Below are 22,009 nucleotides of genomic sequence, written 5' to 3'. Positions count from 1 at the left end.
TTGTTTTTCTTCCAATACTGCTTTGGATATACTATTTCTTTTGCATTACCATATACAGTTTAGAATCAGGTGGTCAGTTTCCACCAAAAAAAAGAAAAAAAAGAATCTAGGTGGGATTATGATTAAATTCATGTCTTGTTAGATTCACTTGCTGCTATTGCTGCTATTTTAAGTGGAATTGTATTTAAAATTTTGTTTTCCAATTTTCTTTTGTCATTGTATAAAATACAATTGATTTAGTATATTGACCTTATATCTTGCCACCTTGGAAATGTACTTATTACTTCTAATAATTGCTTTGTAGGTTTTTTGGTATTTCCTATGTAAACAAATATATCAGCTGAAAATAGAGACAGTTATACTTGTTTCTTTTCAAACTTTATGCTTTCTTTTACCTATTTTTTTTTTTTTTTGACATAATACACTAGGTAGGACCTCCAGTAAGATGCAGAATAGATATGGTAAGAGTGAAATCCTTGTCTAGTTTCTAATTTTAGGAGAAAAATAGTCTTTCATAATTAATTATAAAGTTAATTACAAGTTTCTCATATAAGATCTTTACCAGGTAAATGTTTTCTCCTACTCAAAGCTTGTTCAGAGTTTTTAAAAACCATGAATAGATGCTAAATTATTAGAGATTTTTTTCTGCATTTGTCGGGACAATTATATTTCTGTTAATGTGTTTCTGTTGATCTACATTGATTAATTTTTCAAATAATAACATAACCATGCGTTCTGGACTAAGCCACACATGATCATGATATTTAAGCTGTATATTGCTAGAGTTGATGTGTTAAGGTTTTTTATCTATGTTGTAAGGGATAGTGGTCTGTTTTTTTTTTCTTGCAATATCTTTGTCAGGTTTTTATGTGCTGGGATCTACAATGAATTAGAAAGTGTTCTCTATTTCTCTATTTTCTGAAAGACAATCTGAGATTAATTTTATTTTTTCCTTAAATGTCCAATAGAATTCACCAGTGAAGTCTTCTGGGCCTGTAGTTTTAACTAAGGGAGGATTTTTAAATTACAAATTTATTTATTTAGTAGATATAGATTCTTCAGAGTATCTAGTTCTTCTTATGTCAGTTTTGGTAAGTTATAGTTTTCAAGAAATTTTCCACTTCATCTAAGTTTGAAATTTATTTTTATAAAGTCATTCAAGATATTCCCTGATTACTCTTTTTAAGTATGTAAGACATAGAAGGATAATTCTTTTTTTATTCCTAATATTGGTAATATGTGTTATTTTCTTGCTTGGTCTAGCTAGAGACTTACCAATTTTCTTGATCTTTAAAAATAAAAATCAACCTGTTGGCTTTGTTGGGTTTGTTCCTTTTCTCAATTATTTGTTTTTTCTTTTATTGTTTTCTATTCCCTCTTTGGGGGGAGGGCTTTATTGAAATATAATAGACAATTAGTTGCTCATATTTACATTGTACGATTCAATGAGCTTTTTCAATTATAGTTGGCATACAATAATGTATTATTTTCAGTTGTACAGCATAGTGATTAGAGAACTATGTAACTCACAAACTGATCACCCCACTAAATATAGTACTCTTCTTCCCCTTTATGTATTTATTACATTGTTAACTCTTTTCCTTATGCTGTACTTTATATCTCTATGTCATTTTGTAACCATTTATACTTTTTAATCCCTCTGCCCTTTTTCACCATCCCGCCTAAACTCCCTCCCACCTAGTAGCACTCAAAACATTCTCTGTATCTATGAGTTTATTTCTGTTTTTGTTGCTGTTGTTTATTTTGTTCTTTAGATTCCACATGTACATGAAATCACATGATATTTTTCTTTATCTGACTTATTTCATTCAGTGCAATTCTTTCCAGGTCCATCAAAGCAATATCTTTTTCTATCTCTTTCCTTTTAGTCTGCGTGTGTAGGGGTCTTGTGTTCTTATCCATTCAGCCACTCTAACTTTTGGTTGGAGCTCTTATTTATTTTCTATTTGAGGTACTTGTTGATAGAAATACAATTACCATTCTTTATTCCTGTTTTTGATACATTTTTTTTCTTCTTAAAGAAGTCCCTCCAACATTTCTTGTAATACTAGCTTGGTGTTGATAAATTCTTTTAGCTTATTTTTGTATGGGAAGCTCTTTATCTGTCTTGACTATTTTGTGCCAAACCCTTATGTCCTGCAAAGTTTCTTTTGAGAAATTAGCTGCCAGTCTTATAGGTGCTCCCTTGTAGATAACTAACTGCTTTTCTCATGCTGCTTTTAAGATTCTCTCTGTATTTAACCTTTGGCATTTTAATTATGATGTGTCTTGGTGTGGGCCTCTTTGGATTCATCTTTTTTGGGACTCTCTGAGCTTCCTGGGATTGTTATGTCTATTTTCTTCACCAGATAGGGAAGTTTTCCATCATTGTTTCCTCAAATAGCTCTTTAACTTCTTGTTTTCCTTTGGGTACCCCTATGACACGGATATGTTTACATTTAATTGTATCCCTTAGGCTCTTTAAATTATTATTATAGTCTTGGCTTCTTTTTTCTTGCCATTCTGATTGAGTGTCCTTGGCTTCCCATCTTCTATATCTGTGGTTCGGTCCTCTTCTTTATCCACTCTGTTGATTCCCACTAATATACTCTTTATCTCAGATAATGTGTTCATTTCTGACTGAGTCCTTTTTATAATTTCCATTTCCATTTTTATGTTTTTTTATCTCTTTGTTGAAGTTCTCACTGAGTTCATCTACTCTTCTCCTAAGTTCATTGAGTGTCTTTATAACCACTGTTTTGAACAGTGTGTCTATTAGATTGCTTGACTCCATTATTTCTGGATCTCTGTTCTGTTCTCTCATATGGTTTCTGTTTCTTTGTCTTTTCTTTTTGGGTGCCTTTCTGAGTCTTTTTTTATGTACTAAACAAAGCTCCTGAGTCTCCTGGTCTTTTTAGTGTGGCTTTGTGTGTAGTAGGTGTCCAGTGGCATAGTCCTGAGAGAGGTTCAGCTGCAGGCCAAATTTAGCCCCAGGTTGTGCCCCTCCAGCACCACCTGTTAAGATTCAGTAAGCATCCACAGATGATGTGCTTATAGTTGCCTCAGGAGGCCATACCAGAAACTGAGGTCAGCTGCCACAAGTATGAGTCTTGGAGTTGGCTCAGCAAAGAAAACCAGACTTGCAGAAGACACAATTGGATGTGGCTCGGGTGGAGCCACAAGTTGGGAGAGGTGGAGTTTCAGAGAATCCTCTGGGCAGAGCGACTTCTGTATCCAGTTTGATAATGTCTTAGCTATGGCGGTGCTTAAATAGGGAGGGGGAAGGCTCAACAGAGGAACAATGGATACTACCAGCGCTTCTGCCCAGGAGAGAGCCTTGACTTCAGCCCTCGCTTCGACAACTCAGTGTCCTCTTGTAAGTCCCTGGGTCCCCGAGCAGCTGACCGGCACTGGTGCTCAGAGCGAGTAAGTCCGTCACTGTGAAAGTCCACTGGCAGACATGGCCCCTTTAAGAGATGTCTGCAGCTGCTGGCTGCTGTTGCCACAGCTTCTGTCCCAATCAGCTGCTGGGAACTGGGCAGCTTCCCGTCTTCTCCCCCTCCTACCTTCTGCTGTTGCAGGGTGATTTCTTATTTCTCTCCCTAGTTTTAGTGCCTGGTGTTCACACCCTGTATAATCTTCTCCCTATGAGTGCAAGTGGGACCTGTGACTTATTTCTGGCCAATAAATTATGGCAGAGATGGGGACAAAGATGACAAGACTGAAGCCCTAGTCCACACTTAGACTGCAGCCTGAATCCATGGAAACTCTTGATACATGGAAACTGTGAGATAATAAATGTGTGTTGCTTTACAATTACTAAAACAATGCCTTTGGAACCACCCATCACAGCCCAAATATAAGGCAGATATCCCCACTTCTAGGCCCTTCTTTTGGCCTTGCTGTGGTGATGGTGGTTGTTGTTATAGCTCTCTGTTGCAGCTCTCATCGCTGGGACTATGTGCCTCTTGGGGCATCCTTTGTCTTTCTAAAATATACTTTTAATAAAACTTTTAAATCTCAAAAAAAAAAAAATACTAAACCTATCACAATTTGCTAAGCAGCAATAGAAAATCAACACACTCATTCTGGATTTTTAATTTAATTTCACTATTATTAGAGAACATGCTCTCTATGATTTGTTATTTTAAATTTATTGCTTCTTATTTCCTGAGGATATAATCTGTACCAGTACCATGCGCACTTAATGAGAATGTGTAGTTTGAAGATTTTGGGGTGTATTTTTATAATATTAAATATCAACCTTATAAATATCAAATAGTTCAAGGTAGTTGATAGTGTTCAGATCTTCTAAGTCTTTACTAGGCATATGTATATTTTTATTGTGTCTTTCTGAAAAATTGACACATTTATCATTATTTAAAGTCTTAAAAAATCTTATAGTCTTTGTCTTGAAGTCTACTTTATCTGATACTAATATAGCCACCCCATGTTTCTAATGCTTGCTGTATTCATTGTATATCTTTCTCCATCGACTTACTTTCAATCTATTGTTTTTATTTTAAAGGTGAATCTCTTTAGTTAGCATATAGTAATCTGATCTCTTTTCATTTTTTTAAGCTAAAAGATATATGATGAGCTTATATGTCAATTCAGTTCTTTTTCTCTAAGGAAAATTGTGATCACACTTCAACTTTCTGGCTTTGATAAGCGTGTCCAAACAGTATAATCACATCTGTGTTTTAGATTTCTTCTTCCTCATCTCATATTCATTTGTACAAATCTTTATTCAAAGTTTGAAGTATACTGAATCCTTGGCAACAGATTTCTAAGAAACTCTCTGCTTCCGTCTCCTACTTACTGCAAAATTCTGGTTGTGATTATGAGATGGTGTAGATCTCTACCTTTCTGACCTGAATACTTCCTGTCTGGTTGTGCTCTGTGGGGTCATTGTTCTCTGTACTCTATGGATGTGCGTGATGTTTTAAACCATTTGGTGAGAAAAGTCACTTACTACTTTAATATTGATCTATAAAGTAGAAATCTTATTACGGAACTACATGGATTTCATAATAATTCAAGGGTAACACCATTAGATATATCCCTGGAAGTTTCAACATACTTATCAGATAGGTTACACAGATATCAACTTGTGAATTTTTCAGGGAAATATAATCAGGACTTCTTAAAAAACAAGACCAGAAAAGAAGGTCAATTTTAAAATCTGCAGAATTACATATAAGTTCTGAAGAGTGTAAATAAGGCTATCCTTATTTACATATCTCTTTATAGCTGTACATCTATCACATGTAATCAGATTGTAATCACTAATATTTTAAAGTCACTACCATACCTTCAATTCAAAGCTCCAAGAGTGGACTAAAGTTTATATGTTGTTTTCTTAACAAAGAAATGGAAATAGAATATTTAAAATTGTCATAATGACCATAAATATAAAAACCATTATATTTATGTTGAAATTTCATTGAAGCTTTAAAAAATATCAGGGAAAGATTGCATCTTTTTCTTTTTACTTTTCATTTTTCCAGCCCTATTCCTGTATTGGGTAATGGCCTTTATTACAAAAACCATAAAATTGGTCAAGTACTGGCAGTCTGGTTGGGGAGTATCAGATCTGCGTTTCTGCATCACAGGCATAATGGTCATCTTGAATGGACTCCTGATGGCTGTGGAGATCAACGTCATTCGGGTCAGAGTAGGTATCTAATGATTTTTGTTTAGTTACTAGAGTTAAAGACCCCAATAATTAAAGATCACAGTCAGCTAGAAATCAATATTTAAGAGGATGAATAAATGTATATATCACCTATGTGTATAAATATAAAGTTGAATTAATCACTAAGTTTCAGACCATTAATGTTCCAGAAATTTCAATATGACCCCGGAATCTATTCATTCACAAATATTGATCGAGTTCCTGTTATGTGCTAAACATTATGCTTAGTTCATATTATAGATGAAATTGTTTTCATCAGGAAGGTCCATCATCCATGAAAAATCTAAAGCAAATTTTGGTTAATCAAACTAGTGTATTTTTAGAAATTTCAAAATGAAAAGATTATCTAATCTAGTTTGCTCATTTCATTGATGAAAAAACTTCTATAGCTATAACTCTTGCTATATATCCAAAGTAACATGGTCAAGACTCATATTTGGTCTGTGATTACAAATCTATTGTACTTTCTACCACATAATGATGCCAGGTATATTGTGTGACATATTAATGACTGTTTTTTCAATATTCATTTTCTATCAGAGCACTTTGCATTTGCTTTGAATGGCAAGATACATGCTATAACGAATAGTGGAGAACAGTTCGTTGACATTAGCCAGACCACAAATTAACAGAGTGACACAACAGTGGTGTTGATAACACATTTTTAAATATCTAAATAATATAGAAATCTTCATTCAGTTGACTCCATTACAAGATATAAAAAATGATGTTTAGTAATAATTTTTTAAAGGGATAATTGATTTTTTACAATTGGCCCCAAGTGGATTCATTGTAAAGTCTCGGAATTCAACTAGTTAATCTAGTCACAACAAAAGGGAAATATTTTAAAGCATATTTCAGACAGGGATGGAAAGAGGTATGAAAATATACATTTTGGCCTCCTGAAATGAAAATGTAAAAAGGGTTAAAATTTTATTTTTAATATGTGAGAAAAGAATTGGATTAATTGTTTTTCTGTGGAATCTTTCTTGCCACAGAGATATGTATTCTTTATGAATCCTCAGAAAGTAAAACCTCCTGAAGACCTCCAGGATCTGGGTGTGAGATTCCTTCAACCATTTGTGAATTTACTGTCAAAAGCAACATACTGGTGGATGAACACACTTATCATATCTGCTCATAAAAAACCTATTGATCTGAAGGCAATTGGAAAATTACCAATAGCAATGAGGGCAGTAACAAATTATGTTTGCCTGAAAGATGCATATGAAGAACAAAAGGTAATTTAGTATCTGTTTTTCATGTCGATAATTGTAGAAAATGGGCCTATTAAATATAAAGGCACTAAACTTAAAAATAATATCTATGGTTAAGGAAGAACAGATTTTCTCTATCTGTCTTTCTTAATAGTTTGAGTCATGTTAATTGGGCTGCTGAGGATAAACAAGAAATATGTCATGTTAGTCGCCCATCAATACATGAGGAGGAATATAGAGAGCACTGTCTTTTCTCTGGGATCAAGTGGAAAGTAAGAATTAAATTTAGGGATCATGTATGTCTAATCCTTGTTACCATATAATATTAATAATTGATGAAATTTTTGTTGTCTTTTTTCAAGTATCTTGTCAGTAATTTTGTTATTAAAAGAGAAAATAGGTCATATCCATTAATAACTTTCCTTTAAGAAACTGAAATCCTTTAATTATTAACTAAAATTTGGACTCTGAATTTCAAACTTGGAAAAATAAATTATACGAAGAGGCATCATCTACCCACCTCATGTATCACCCTATATGTCTGCCCACATTAGTTTCTTCTGGCACTTTCTTTGAGTATTTATAATTGCTTAACAATTTTTAAATATGAGAGTCCTTGGATATTTTCAATTTATCTTGTTTTCATGCTGTGTGTTATCCACAGTGGTAGATGTATTTTACATTGCAATCATCTACAGATACTATTGTAATTAAAAATATGAGTATTCACAACAAAATGGGAAGGGAATGCAGATGGTGAATCAGTTATAGAGTTTATGGCTGCTCTAACTTAAGATCAACAAAGCATTTATGGTAAATGATGAAAATGACCCCTGTTTTGTGTAAAAATGTGTGTTATGAAATTAATATTTCAGGAAATGGTACTACAAATGAACCTGAGTCATCTCTCAGATTTCACCTCTGGGAAAAGTATTGCATAATGTTTTTAATACTTCTGTGCTAGAGTGAAGATTAACAATATAGCCTAAGCATAACTTACGCTTTTTGAGTGCTCTTTACTGTAACACAGATCAGATTGAACTTGGTGTGTTAATGCTTTTTATCTTTTAAACTTTAAAAAATAATCAGATTATTCATCTAACAGAAAGTTGAATATAAAGCATAAATGAACTCTATTGTATTGGATTAGCTTCTTTGCCACAGTGAAGAAACTTCATTTTCTCTCCAAGATGTAATTATGATGATTGTTCAGGTCTTAAAATTTTTTCAGCAAATGACTATAGATGTGTGAAGCCATGAGTTGGCTTAAGCATATATACCATAATTCAGTTTTGCATTTTTTAAGGAATAAGTAAGAAACACAGTCTAACGTAACTTCAAAAAGTATTTATCATTCACAGAGATGGAAAATACCTGGAGGAGAAAGAGTTTGAAGATGAGATGATTATCTGTTGTTTAGCTTGTAGTAATTCGGTGACTCTCTTGTGATCTAATAACTCCAGAAATCTTGACTATTCTGTCAATAACCTTTATCTTTGTGCTTTAGTATCTTCCCTTTCACACAGTATTATTTAGTATACTCACGACAGATTTATACTTTCCAAATCAAAAGAAATTAAAATTAATTTGGCATTAAAAATTTTGTTATCCTTTGACAACTAAAAATAATACAAAGTCTTTGAAAAACTGGCCTGGTTAACTCTTTTGTCTTCCTCTTTTATTAAAATGCATTCAGTAGCTACTGTTTGCATAGAATGCAAGGATAGAGAATCATGCATACTATACTGAAAGGGACTTAATAACTGTTATTTATCAACTTTAAAAACATTATCAGAAATGTCAGAAGGACTTTTCATAGAGATTAAGATTAATTGCTGCTCTGGTCATTTTAGTTTGATTCATCTGGTTTTGTTTCTTTCAGAAAAAAGCAGCAGATCATCCAAATCGAACTCCATCTATATGGCTAGCTATGTACAGAGCCTTTGGGAGACCAATTCTGCTTAGTAGTACATTCCGTTATCTTGCCGACTTACTGGGTTTTGCTGGACCTCTCTGCATTTCTGGAATAGTTCAGCGTGTGAATGAAACCCAGAATGGGACAAATAACACAACAGGAGTAAGTTTGTGGTACTTTTGAAAGGAAACATATTACTGGCAGATTTCATTATAATTGTTAGTTTTTTTAATGCAGTTTTATGAGCAGTTTGAATAGTCTTATTTATAGAGAATCGAATGCTTTTTAAAAAGGAAAACAATAATTTTTCTTGTAGAGAAAATCACGTGTTTATGTATTCATTGAATCAATCTGGCCAACAAACTTTTTTCTCAGATTCAGAGACTACAAAAATTTAATAAGCATTTTCTCTATGCCAGAAAATTTCACATTGATTATTTTATTTGCTCTTTATAGCAATCATTTAAATAATTTTCATGCATGAATATATAGGGATGGTGGCCAAGTCACTTTTTGAGAGACCTGTGACCAATAATGTTAGCGATGTGATTTGTAATTTGTGCATTTTTCTTTTTCTGATACAATAAAAGCCATCGTAATTCACAATGATAAGGGCAAGTCACATTATGATATTTTATTAGATATTATAATACTATTTGGGAAGGCTGTTATACATTTATAATCTTATATTTTCTGTTCTGTTCTTAAATTCTGCATTATGAACTTTCTAGTTTCTTTCTAAGATAGGAGTTAATTTCTCAGTGAATCAATTTTCATTTTCTAGTCTCTCAACCTAACTTCTTGTTATTTTTTCTTCACTGATTAAAATTTTAGGCATTTACAAAGCCCACATTAAATGCTGCCTTCTCAGTGAAGCCTTTCTAATTGTCCTAGTTGGAATTTGATCTCCTTGGTACTCCCCTAACACATTGTTTACTTCATATTGGCACTTGCAATTTATAATGAAGCGTATTATTTCTGGATATGCTTATCTCTCTAGATCATAAGCTCTTTAAACAGAATTACTGTAAACAGTTCATATTTGTGCCTACAATGCTTATAGTTCAGTTTCTTGCATATATTAGTGTTCAATTATTATTGAAGTGAAACAGTTATTTTTATCATTGAATCTACACTTTTGTGATGCTTTGTCCCTACTAGCCTAATTACATATGGATATCTAAATTTCATGTAGAATTCTTCTATTATCTTTCCTTATACATATTAACCATGTGTTTTTTGAGAAGGAACAGAACTTACACATTTGTATATATCTCTATAAAAAAGGAAGGGACCAGAAGTAGAATTTAATGGGCTTAAACCATAAAAAATGAGTGCCCAAATTGACATGATGTACTTATGAGAGTATTACCTTTCCTTCACTTCTAACAAATAAATTACCATATGCTGTTGTTGCAAACAAAAAGTGATCACTTTTGTATATCCTTATGGTGACTAAGTCATATTCCTATCAAAACAACTGTTTTTATAAGCTGTGTTTTTTCACTGGAAGTGTCTTGTGGATGAAATCACCAGCCAAGTTACATAGCTTATAATTTATATTTTATTTCATTAATATAAATTAAGATATATGAAAATCGGAAAAAAGGTAACTGTGTAGAATTATTTTAAATTAATAAGGCTATAGGAATTGTATTTTTGTCGCATTGGTTTTGCTGACCAGCTATCAGTTTCATGGTTTCTACTTCTAAATTATAGTCTAAATTCACTTCTGTCTTCATTTACTACTTTCCATTTAACTAAAGTAGAACATATCTTTGTAGAAAATGTACTCATATTTTTAAAAATTAAAATGTGCCTTTCCCCACCCTATAATCAGACCTCTCCATTATCTTAATGATCAATTTGAGATTTTTTGCATTAAACTGATTTGTATTTGTTTTTGTGGACATTGTGAGAAAAAGCCAAAATTACCTTTCTGTGGCTCATTTCAGAGAAAGACATCGAATTTTTAGACTTAAAAGTCATGTCATGTAATAAATGCCAACTGTACAAATGGTATTTAAAAAAACTAGTTTTAATTTATGCCTTTTTTCTCTTTTGGGACAAGATTTCAGAAACCCTCTCATCAAAGGAATTTCTTGAAAATGCTTATGTTCTAGCAGTTCTTCTTTTCTTGGCCCTTATTCTGCAAAGGACATTTTTGCAAGCTTCCTACTATGTAACCATAGAGACTGGCATTAACCTCCGAGGAGCACTGCTGGTATGCACAAGCTTTGAATGTCTCTGTTTCTTTAAAATGCCATATGCGGAGTGGTTCCATAGAATAATGATTAGCACATCTGCTTTACACGCAGAAGGTCCTAGATTTGAGCCCCAGTGGAGCCATGGTCCATACCCTGGTTGCACCAGGCCGGTGTGTGCTGCTGTGAGCGTGTGGGAGGAGACACCCACTTTCAGAGATCCAGTTCTTAAAGGAAGGCAGCAACATAGAGCTAATTAATAAATCCATTGAATTAAAAATAACTTTTACGGTACTATATTAAGACAAATATTTTGAAAATTTGCACTTATTTCTGTTTCTATTTGTTCTAGAACTTCTGTTTAAATTTGAATATATGTTTTTATTATATTGCTAGAAAAAATGTCTTTATTTAGTTGAGGACTGACAGTAACTATGCTAAAATGAAAATAATGGATGACTTAAGATGGTATTATAGTTTTTTTTCTCTGTAAAAAATTTAAATGTTATTTTTCTCAATGAAAATAAATAAGCATGGTGTTGATTATTAAATTGAGAAATTCAAGGATTTTTTTTTTCTTTTGCAGGCCATGATATACAATAAAATCCTTAGGCTCTCTACATTTAATCTATCCATGGGTGAGATGACCCTGGGACAGATCAATAACTTGGTCGCCATTGAAACCAATCAACTTATGTGGTTCTTGTTCCTGTGTCCCAATCTATGGGCCATGCCTGTTCAGGTAGATCAATATAAGTAAGGTTCTCATTTGCAGAGGAAATAAAACACAAAAAGTGTAAAGTATTTATCAGTAAAGGATAAACTTTTTGAATGTTTATTATAGAGAAGGAAGCTGATACTCAGAAATGCTATGACAGGTGAAGAAGAGATGCATGAATATATAGGGATGGTGGCCAAGTCACTTTTTGAGAGACCTGTGACCAATAATGTTAGCGATGTGATTTGTAATTTGTGCATTTTTCTTTTTCTGATACAATAAAAGCCATCGTAATTCACAATGATAAGGGCAAGTCACATTATGATATTTTATTAGATATTATAATACTATTTGGGAAGGCTGTTATACATTTATAATCTTATATTTTCTGTTCTGTTCTTAAATTCTGCATTATGAACTTTCTAGTTTCTTTCTAAGATAGGAGTTAATTTCTCAGTCAATCAATTTTCATTTTCTAGTCTCTCAATCTAACTTCTTGTTATTTTTTCTTCACTGATTAAAATTTTAGGCATTTACAAAGCCCACATTAAATGCTGCCTTCTCAGTGAAGCCTTTCTAATTGTCCTAGTTGGAATTTGACTCTCCTTGGTACTCCCCTAACACATTGTTTACTTCATATTGGCACTTGCAATTTATAATGAAGCGTATTATTTCTGGATATGCTTATCTCTCTAGATCATAAGCTCTTTAAACAGAATTACTGTAAACAGTTCATATTTGTGCCTACAATGCTTATAGTTCAGTTTCTTGCATATATTAGTGTTCAATTATTATTGAAGTGAAACAGTTATTTTTATCATTGAATCTACACTTTTGTGATGCTTTGTCCCTACTAGCCTAATTACATATGGATATCTAAATTTCATGTAGAATTCTTCTATTATCTTTCCTTATACATATTAACCATGTGTTTTTTGAGAAGGAACAGAACTTACACATTTGTATATATCTCTATAAAAAAGGAAGGGACCAGAAGTAGAATTTAATGGGCTTAAACCATAAAAAATGAGTGCCCAAATTGACATGATGTACTTATGAGAGTATTACCTTTCCTTCACTTCTAACAAATAAATTACCATATGCTGTTGTTGCAAACAAAAAGTGATCACTTTTGTATATCCTTATGGTGACTAAGTCATATTCCTATCAAAACAACTGTTTTTATAAGCTGTGTTTTTTCACTGGAAGTGTCTTGTGGATGAAATCACCAGCCAAGTTACATAGCTTATAATTTATATTTTATTTCATTAATATAAATTAAGATATATGAAAATCGGAAAAAAGGTAACTGTGTAGAATTATTTTAAATTAATAAGGCTATAGGAATTGTATTTTTGTCGCATTGGTTTTGCTGACCAGCTATCAGTTTCATGGTTTCTACTTCTAAATTATAGTCTAAATTCACTTCTGTCTTCATTTACTACTTTCCATTTAACTAAAGTAGAACATATCTTTGTAGAAAATGTACTCATATTTTTAAAAATTAAAATGTGCCTTTCCCCACCCTATAATCAGACCTCTCCATTATCTTAATGATCAATTTGAGATTTTTTGCATTAAACTGATTTGTATTTGTTTTTGTGGACATTGTGAGAAAAAGCCAAAATTACCTTTCTGTGGCTCATTTCAGAGAAAGACATCGAATTTTTAGACTTAAAAGTCATGTCATGTAATAAATGCCAACTGTACAAATGGTATTTAAAAAAACTAGTTTTAATTTATGCCTTTTTTCTCTTTTGGGACAAGATTTCAGAAACCCTCTCATCAAAGGAATTTCTTGAAAATGCTTATGTTCTAGCAGTTCTTCTTTTCTTGGCCCTTATTCTGCAAAGGACATTTTTGCAAGCTTCCTACTATGTAACCATAGAGACTGGCATTAACCTCCGAGGAGCACTGCTGGTATGCACAAGCTTTGAATGTCTCTGTTTCTTTAAAATGCCATATGCGGAGTGGTTCCATAGAATAATGATTAGCACATCTGCTTTACACGCAGAAGGTCCTAGATTTGAGCCCCAGTGGAGCCATGGTCCATACCCTGGTTGCACCAGGCCCCTGGTGTGTGCTGTGAGCGTGTGGGAGGAGACACCCACTTTCAGAGATCCAGTTCTTAAAGGAAGGCAGCAACATAGAGCTAATTAATAAATCCATTGAATTAAAAATAACTTTTACGGTACTATATTAAGACAAATATTTTGAAAACTTGCACTTATTTCTGTTTCTATTTGTTCTAGAACTTCTGTTTAAATTTGAATATATGTTTTTATTATATTGCTAGAAAAAATGTCTTTATTTAGTTGAGGACTGACAGTAACTATGCTAAAATGAAAATAATGGATGACTTAAGATGGTATTATAGTTTTTTTCTCTGTAAAAAATTTAAATGTTATTTTTCTCAATGAAAATAAATAAGCATGGTGTTGATTATTAAATTGAGAAATTCAAGGATTTTTTTTTTTCTTTTGCAGGCCATGATATACAATAAAATCCTTAGGCTCTCTACATCTAATCTATCCATGGGTGAGATGACCCTGGGACAGATCAATAACTTGGTCGCCATTGAAACCAATCAACTTATGTGGTTCTTGTTCCTGTGTCCCAATCTATGGGCCATGCCTGTTCAGGTAGATCAATATAAGTAAGGTTCTCATTTGCAGAGGAAATAAAACACAAAAAGTGTAAAGTATTTATCAGTAAAGGATAAACTTTTTGAATGTTTATTATAGAGAAGGAAGCTGATACTCAGAAATGCTATGACAGGTGAAGAAGGTGGGGTTTGGAATTTTGCTGCTTATGTTCAAATATCTGCTCTACCCCATGTTTGTACAAAGGTTTAACCCCTCAAAATATTAGTTTTCTTTACTGTAAAATGGGAATGATAATAGCATCTGCCTCACAGAGTTGTTGGAATTGTCAAGATTAAATTAATATGTGTAAAGCATTTAGCACAGTGCCCGGCATTTCATGGGCACTCAGTAATTATTATTATTGCCCAAACTCATCCGAGTCACAGAACCAAGGCTTGGCTTTTTTCATTCTGACAAACTCATATAGCATTTCTAAACTAGAGAAAATACCTTAATCCATCCCATGGTTTCAATAGTTGATATGTTATAAAATATCAAACTTTATAAGGTGGTAGGAACACAAAGTGGAAGGCTATTTAGCTATTTCCTATGGAAAAGAGCATTCAAGTAAAGACACGGGTTTTTTTTTTTACCTTTTTACCTCATTAGGCAAAAATAGCAACAGAAATGTATTCGAGTTTTTCCTCTACGTGATGCTGATTATTTTAAATTATGTCAAGGTTTGAATCTGAAGATGGAGCTTAAATTGTAGATCTTACTTGTAGTCTGCCATCTATATCCTGTGTACCACATTTATTAGAATGCATAGATAATAAAGAAAATATGGTAGTTTTAAAATTTATTTTTTTCCTTTTTATTTTTAATGGAAATCCAAGTCAAATAAAAGTGTTTATTATGCACGATGCTTGGCACAAATAAGATTTTAAATATGCTTCGTCTCATCTTATCATAATGTACTTGTACATAGATCAACTAGGTAGCTGCCTGTGTGGTATAATTTAGCTTACCTGAAATCCCAGGCTGCCTCTGAATGACTGCATCATGGGTAGACTTAAGGAAATTTCCATTTTGTTTGGAATGTCCAGAGAGTCTAATTGGTTGGGCAGTAAATATGTGCCATTGCTTCTACATTGACATATAACCATGGGTTAAATGCTTTAACTGCATGGATACAGTTCATTAGTTGACATTTTGAGCTATGATAAGCTGATCTACTAGGAAAAAATTTTTCAGAGAAAAAAATGAAGAAGAAAGTGACAATCCAGAGAAGGTAGACCTAAGTGGGTCAGAACTGGATTTGAGAAAATAAATTTTAAAAGGACAGTGATGTAAGATGGCTCACCAGCTTGAGCTTCTTCAGCTCTGGTTAGGCCTAGGCCTCTTTTCATTGAGAGACTTTTGGGGACATTGAGGAGGCGAGGAGCTTGGGTCTTTTTTTTAGTCCACAAATAACTGCCCTGTATTCACTTATATTATGATGCTGCCCCCTACTTTTCTTCCTCCCAACTTTGAAAAGCTAATACAATTCCAAGAGAAAATGGAATGTCAAATTTATCGTGGGTTACAATATTTTCAAGAAAAATATCATGTCCTTCTAAAAATTTGAAGACAGCTTTAGAAGGTCAGAAGCATCATGAGACCACTGTGCAACTTCATGCAATAAATTGGTTTGACACCAGTTGTACAAATCATCATACTAAAAATAAATTTCCACTACTTAGCTTTCCCAAAATAAATCATAGTAAAACTCACTGTCACAGTTGAGTTGACTTCTAAATAAACCCAATATAGTAATTAATAAATACTGTATGTTCACTGAAAATTTTCCTTTCATGCAGTGGTCTCCATACCCTCATTTATTTCCCCCTTTTCCACATGTTTTCTTCCTAGATCATAATGGGAGTGATTCTGCTCTATAATTTACTTGGATCAAGTGCATTGGTTGGTGCAGCTGTCATTGTGCTCCTTGCGCCAATTCAGTACTTCATTGCTACAAAGTTGGCCGAGGCTCAGAAGAGCACTCTTGTAAGTAACATCTTTTGGAAACTCTATTAGGAAAATCGAGTAGTGTTGTTTCATTTTTAAAATATAGGAAATGAAAACATACCACTCAGGATTATTTGGAAATCATTATATTTTATTTCATTCTTAAATAGTGAATATGTATTTTCTGCATTATAAAACAATTTTTAAAAGAGGATTTGAAACCTAAGACCTAATGATCTTAGACTCAAAATACCAAAGTCACAGTTCCTGATGTTTTTAAGTGCCATGACGTGATGAGACTTTGACTCTTCTTCTAGATCACTTGCCTAGAGAAATACACTAAAGTGTACTTTGAGGCCATTGGATGTCAATTATTGACATGGGAGAAATGGATCAAGGACCAAATAAACGGTCAGGTTTGGTACTTCTGAAATTCAGTTTCCATAGGGTTGAATCAAACCACGTGATGACCTATGGAATTATTCTGAAATGTTTCAGTGGCAGATGCTCTGGCTGAATATGTTTGTGGTCAATTTGACAAGCAATAAAAAGCTCAATTATTGATTCTTTCTGGCTTCGATTTGCCATGAAAATTTTTAGCAAGAATTATCTTCATTTAAAGGAATATTTGCAAATGATAAAATTGTTGACTGCATGTTTAGAAATAACATTTGATAAAATATGAGCACAGCTGTCTGTAAACCAGGCATAAAATATAGGGATGCTGTCACTGACAGAATCATTTCCCAAGCTTGTGTTTCTACTGCCACAGGCAAGTCGCTTGTCACGAAAGTGATTTTTATCACTTGTTTTTCTACTGCTTCTGGTGAGGTTACTCGTTATTTTTGTTTGAGCCTTCTACCCTCTTTACTCCAGGACATGAATAGAGTAGAGACATGACTGTCCTCAAACATCTTTCACTTAGCCTTTCAAACTATATTCATTCTCTCATTAACAGTCATTTGACAGGCATCTAAGACCCCGAAAGACAAAAAGATGAATAAAAAAACAGGCTACTTTTGCTTCTTTCCAGCTGCCTTTTGCCACTCTACAGCTCTGTTGATAATTCACAGGTCATAAGGTGCCTTATTAGCCATTCTAAGATAATATTTGGTGGTAGAAGAAGCTGAAACAGTTGACTAAATTGAGGCTTTGGTGTCTGCTGCAAATCTCCCTACAGCTAATTCAAGTTGTTAGTAATCAGAAAATCTAATTTAGGCCTTAAATAAGAACTTATGAAGAAATTTGTAGAAATATTTTATTAAAGATAATAGGACCAGTTTCAATAACTATTATGAAGACACAGCATGAACACCCACAACATTGTACCCTCACATTTCCAGAAGAGAAGCAAACTAACTTTTCTTAAATTCATTGTTTCTCTTCTTAATATGAGTGAGGGTGCTGAGAGGAGAATCAAATGATTTACATATTAGAAAGGAAGCCATTGGAAATCTCTTTATTACTTCTCTAAATTTATATATATATATTATTTGCAGACATTATTCAAGGAAATCATGTCAAATGTATGAAACTGCTTTTATTAAACCAAAACAACAGTGATTTAAAAGTTTTTAGGTGGAAAGAAATTTGAGGTCATCTAATTAAAACTTTTCATTTTAAACTTGGAGAATGAAGCATAACTTCTGGGTATCTCATAGCTATAATTAGTGGCAGAGCCAGGCAGCAATCGAGATCTTAATACTTGTCTCTTACATGGGCCTGCCGCTCTGATTCAGTTGGATGCCGCTTGCATTGTTTTTTATTCATTTGTTTTACAGGATTATTCCACTGAAAGACTGAAGAAAACAAATGAAATATTGAAAGGCATCAAACTTCTAAAGTTGTATGCCTGGGAACATATCTTTTGCAAAAGTGTAGAAGAAACAAGAATGAAAGAACTATCCAGTCTCAAAACCTTTGCCCTTTATACATCACTCTCCAGTAAGTTGCTGTTGCTCTAAGGACCACCCCAAAACCCTGAGTTTACGTTGTTATCATTGAGACATTCTAGTAATCAGACAAAGCCCATTTATTTTGAACATATGTGATGTCCAATAGCTACTGGCCACATGAGCTATTTAAATTAAAGAATAGGGTTAGCACAGGCTTAGAGTTAAGTAGACCTGAATTTGATTCCTTACAAGTTGTGTGTCTTTCCCATGTTACTTTGCATTTGAAATCCTGGGCTTCCTACTCTACAGGAAGATGGAGATGGTGATGATAGTAATACTGGGAATCAAAACCTTCTTATCAGTTACAGTTGGGATGGATAGTGGGTTTTCAGTAAAAATTTATGTATATAAATTCATTCAACTGTATTTACTATTAATCTTTTTATTCTCAAAGAGCCTTAAAAATTATCTGCAGTTGTCTTACTTGTTTCTTTGGAACTCATGGTATTGTATTTTCTTGAAGATTGTACTTAAAATGCCAGTTTTGAAAATTGAGGAGAAAAAAATGTCAGCGTTTTCAAGTGAAAGAAACCAATCTGCATTCACATGAAACTTTCTTTTCCAATATATTTTCAAGAACTTTTAAATACAGAGCGCTTTTATCCTCAACTCTAATTTTTAAAAAGCAATTGTTGCAAAAACATTGTTGTTTTTTTTCTCAAAGAGTGACACTGAGTACTCTCAAGAATAATGAGTTTATGTTAGTAAAATTCTTACGAACTTAGCCAGTATACTCCCACTGATATTTGATTTGGTTTGTGTATCAGTTTCGCTCATCTCTATTGTTCCCAAGCCTTTTTAACAACTTAAAGTTTTGGAGCTTTATATATTGTTTCCTCTTGAATTTTAAACTCCTTTAGTTTTTAGAGATTATAAATACTTCTTTTGTGAACTGGATTTAGAGAAAATATTTGGTTTATATAGCTCATTTATTCTAACTCTAACACTTTAAAAATGAAATGGGAAGGATATTTCAGCTGTGTTCTACTGCTAATATGGTATCAGAATGCTGGAAGATAGAATGATTGATTATCTACTTATATGTATAATAGTATGTGTAAGCTGATGGCTCCCACAATACATTCCTCTCTGCAGTGGACTGAAATTTTCATAGGGAGGACAGATCAGCAAGAAATAATAATCATAATGATGAAGATACTACTATTAGTAGTACTACTAATAACAATAATAAAAACAACAAAATATATTGAGATATTCAACCAATTATTGCCGTGATTTTACAAATACCATCTCATTTAATCCTCACAACAGCCCAATGATTTAAATTGTTATTAACTCAATTTTAGATATCTGAAAATTGAGTTGGAGAGCTTAAGTAATTTGAACTTCCCTCCCCAAATCATTCACCTACTAAATAGCAGAGGTGGGTTGTTAACCCCGTTTGTCTCCAGACATGAGATTTGGATTGGTATTTGAAACTCAGATATAAAAGGAGAGGGTACAGAAGAGGTCATACTAGGAGAGAAAAATAAGTCATGAGAGTAAAAATGCACACTTACATATTTATGATATGCAGTAGGAATTCTTGAGTCAGTGGTGGAAAGTTTCAGTTAGACCACTTTCAAGTTTTATGATTTCATTAAGTACAGTGTTCTTGGTAGTTAAGAGCTTGAACTAAGCCACGTCTGGACCTGCAAAAGCACAAACTGATTCTGTTTACAGTTGTTAGGAGAGTTCATGAGAGTGGATCGTGAGAGCTGCTGATGATTTTTGGGCAGACTTTCTCCTGAGTGTCATGAAAACTAGATTCTAATTCTTACTCTGCCATTGCCTGGCTCTGTTACCAACAATTCATTTAATCTTATGGTCCTCAGTTCATAAAATTCTATGGTTTATGAAAAATATAATTGAAAATCATCAACTTGGCTTTTAATTTTTACTATGACTTCCAAATGCTAGTATTTTAGCCTAAAATATGAGTTTCCCTTGTTTCAGTTATGCATATCATGCCTATCAAATGATAGTGCAATATATTCCTGGAGAGATATTTAACAAGCAGAGGGCCCAGGATATGAAGTTATTTTATTAAGCAAAAGGTCTGTGAGTAAAAATTAATATTACTGCTAGAACTTGAAGTGATCTTAAATTCTTGTTTTTAATTTGTGTAACAACCCAATTTTCATATATTTATTTTAGTTTAGTAGACCAAATAAAATATAGATTGTAAGTACTCTCAAGAATGCACATTTGTTAAATTCTAATAACTTGCATCATTAAAGGATTATTTTATGTGAATTTTTCTACTTGTAACATTTCACAAAAAAATAAATTTTCAGTAAAGAAAAACATTTTCTGGTTAAGGCTAATGTGTGGGATCTCATACAACTGCGAACAAAGAAATACCAACTGGGAAATGTTTGTGAACTCCTGACAAGAGGCTATTTAATGCACTTGGTCCTTCCTGTCTTCGGGAAAAGTTAAAGTAATAATAGCTGATTAATTTAAGTTACTGAAAATGTTTCACACTTCAGCGAAACTAATGTATTTGATTTCCTTCCACAGTCTTCATGAATGCAGCAATTCCCATAGCAGCTGTTCTTGCCGTAAGACACTTTTTCCTTATTTTAAACATGGAACTAAATCAGTGTTTAGAAGTGATTTATGAACCAGAGTGTGTGGGTGGTAATAAATATTACATCACCTCTGCCAGTTTTCTTTTTGCAGTTTCTATTCCAATAGTTCTAATTTAGGGTTTCTCGACCATGGCACTATAGATATTTTGGCCCAGATAATTCTTTGTTGAAGAGCCTGTCTCAGCATTAGGATGTTTAGTAGTATCCGTGGCTTTTATCTATTAGATGCCATTAGTGCCCCCTGATCATGACAGTCAAAAATATCCCTAGACATTGCCAAATGTGCCCTGGGAACAAATTTAACAGTAGTTGAGAACTAACTTTTCTATTCTCCATGACCTGGTTGTGGATATTCTTAAAACAAGAAAATGCTGGTTCAATAACCAGAAAATGTTAAATATTTACATTCTGTTTCAAACTTAAATTACAAACCCAGAAATTTAAGTAAGTCTGCATTGGACACCAATGTTGGCAATTTTAGTAAAGGTCCACAGTAGGGACCTGAAAACAGTGGAACATACGTTCTCTTTTTCTTTTAGAAAATTTAGAATTGATTGAAAAGAGCCTGGCTGGTTGTTAAGAATCTCCTCACTGTTATTCCCTCTACTCAGTAAATTGACAGAAGTCGGTTTTCAAATCTGTAAATAGAATCTGTTTTGCCCTACTTACAAGTTTACTGCTAGATTAAATGTATACCATTAAGTACTCTACCAAAATAGCAAGTATTATTTTTTTAGGGAGTAATTTGGATAAAATAATTATTTTCATAGTTGCAATGGACATATTGGCAGAGCAGAATGTTAGGTGTGTAAATTGAATGTAAGCATTTGTGAAATTTTCTCCATCTTTCTTTAAAGAAATTCTTTCTTTACACAGACATTTGTGACCCATGCCTATGCCAGCGGGAACAATCTAAAACCTGCAGAGGCCTTTGCTTCACTGTCTCTTTTTCATATCTTGGTCACTCCACTGTTCTTGCTCTCCACAGTGGTCAGATTTGCGGTCAAAGCCATCATAAGGTATGCACAGCAGTGTCTAGACTTCTTTACTTGATTATAGAAAATAATATATGCTCATGGTAGTAAGTTTGAAAAAGTATAAAAAGAACATTAAAAT

General features: G+C 33.2%; 1 protein-coding gene across 1 annotated transcript in view; it reads left to right on the top strand.

Annotated features, from left to right (window-relative positions):
• Positions 1-22,009, top strand: part of ABCC9 (ATP binding cassette subfamily C member 9) — a 118,597-nt gene that overhangs the window by 16,235 nt on the left and 80,353 nt on the right. The window contains exons 6-14 of the mRNA XM_006912678.3: positions 5,511-5,677; positions 6,697-6,939; positions 8,798-8,992; positions 10,902-11,054; positions 14,239-14,394; positions 16,249-16,383; positions 18,126-18,288; positions 20,823-20,863; positions 21,770-21,912. Of these exons, the coding sequence (XP_006912740.1) occupies positions 5,511-5,677; positions 6,697-6,939; positions 8,798-8,992; positions 10,902-11,054; positions 14,239-14,394; positions 16,249-16,383; positions 18,126-18,288; positions 20,823-20,863; positions 21,770-21,912 (1,396 nt within the window). The remainder of the gene's footprint in view (positions 1-5,510; positions 5,678-6,696; positions 6,940-8,797; positions 8,993-10,901; positions 11,055-14,238; positions 14,395-16,248; positions 16,384-18,125; positions 18,289-20,822; positions 20,864-21,769; positions 21,913-22,009) is intronic.

This window comes from Pteropus alecto, unplaced genomic scaffold, assembly GCF_000325575.1.
Source record: "Pteropus alecto unplaced genomic scaffold, ASM32557v1 scaffold103, whole genome shotgun sequence".
In the NCBI taxonomy this organism is placed as follows: Eukaryota; Metazoa; Chordata; class Mammalia; order Chiroptera; family Pteropodidae; genus Pteropus; species Pteropus alecto.
The sequence above is the reverse complement of the archived record's forward strand: the minus strand, read 5'-3'. Positions and strand labels throughout refer to the sequence as shown.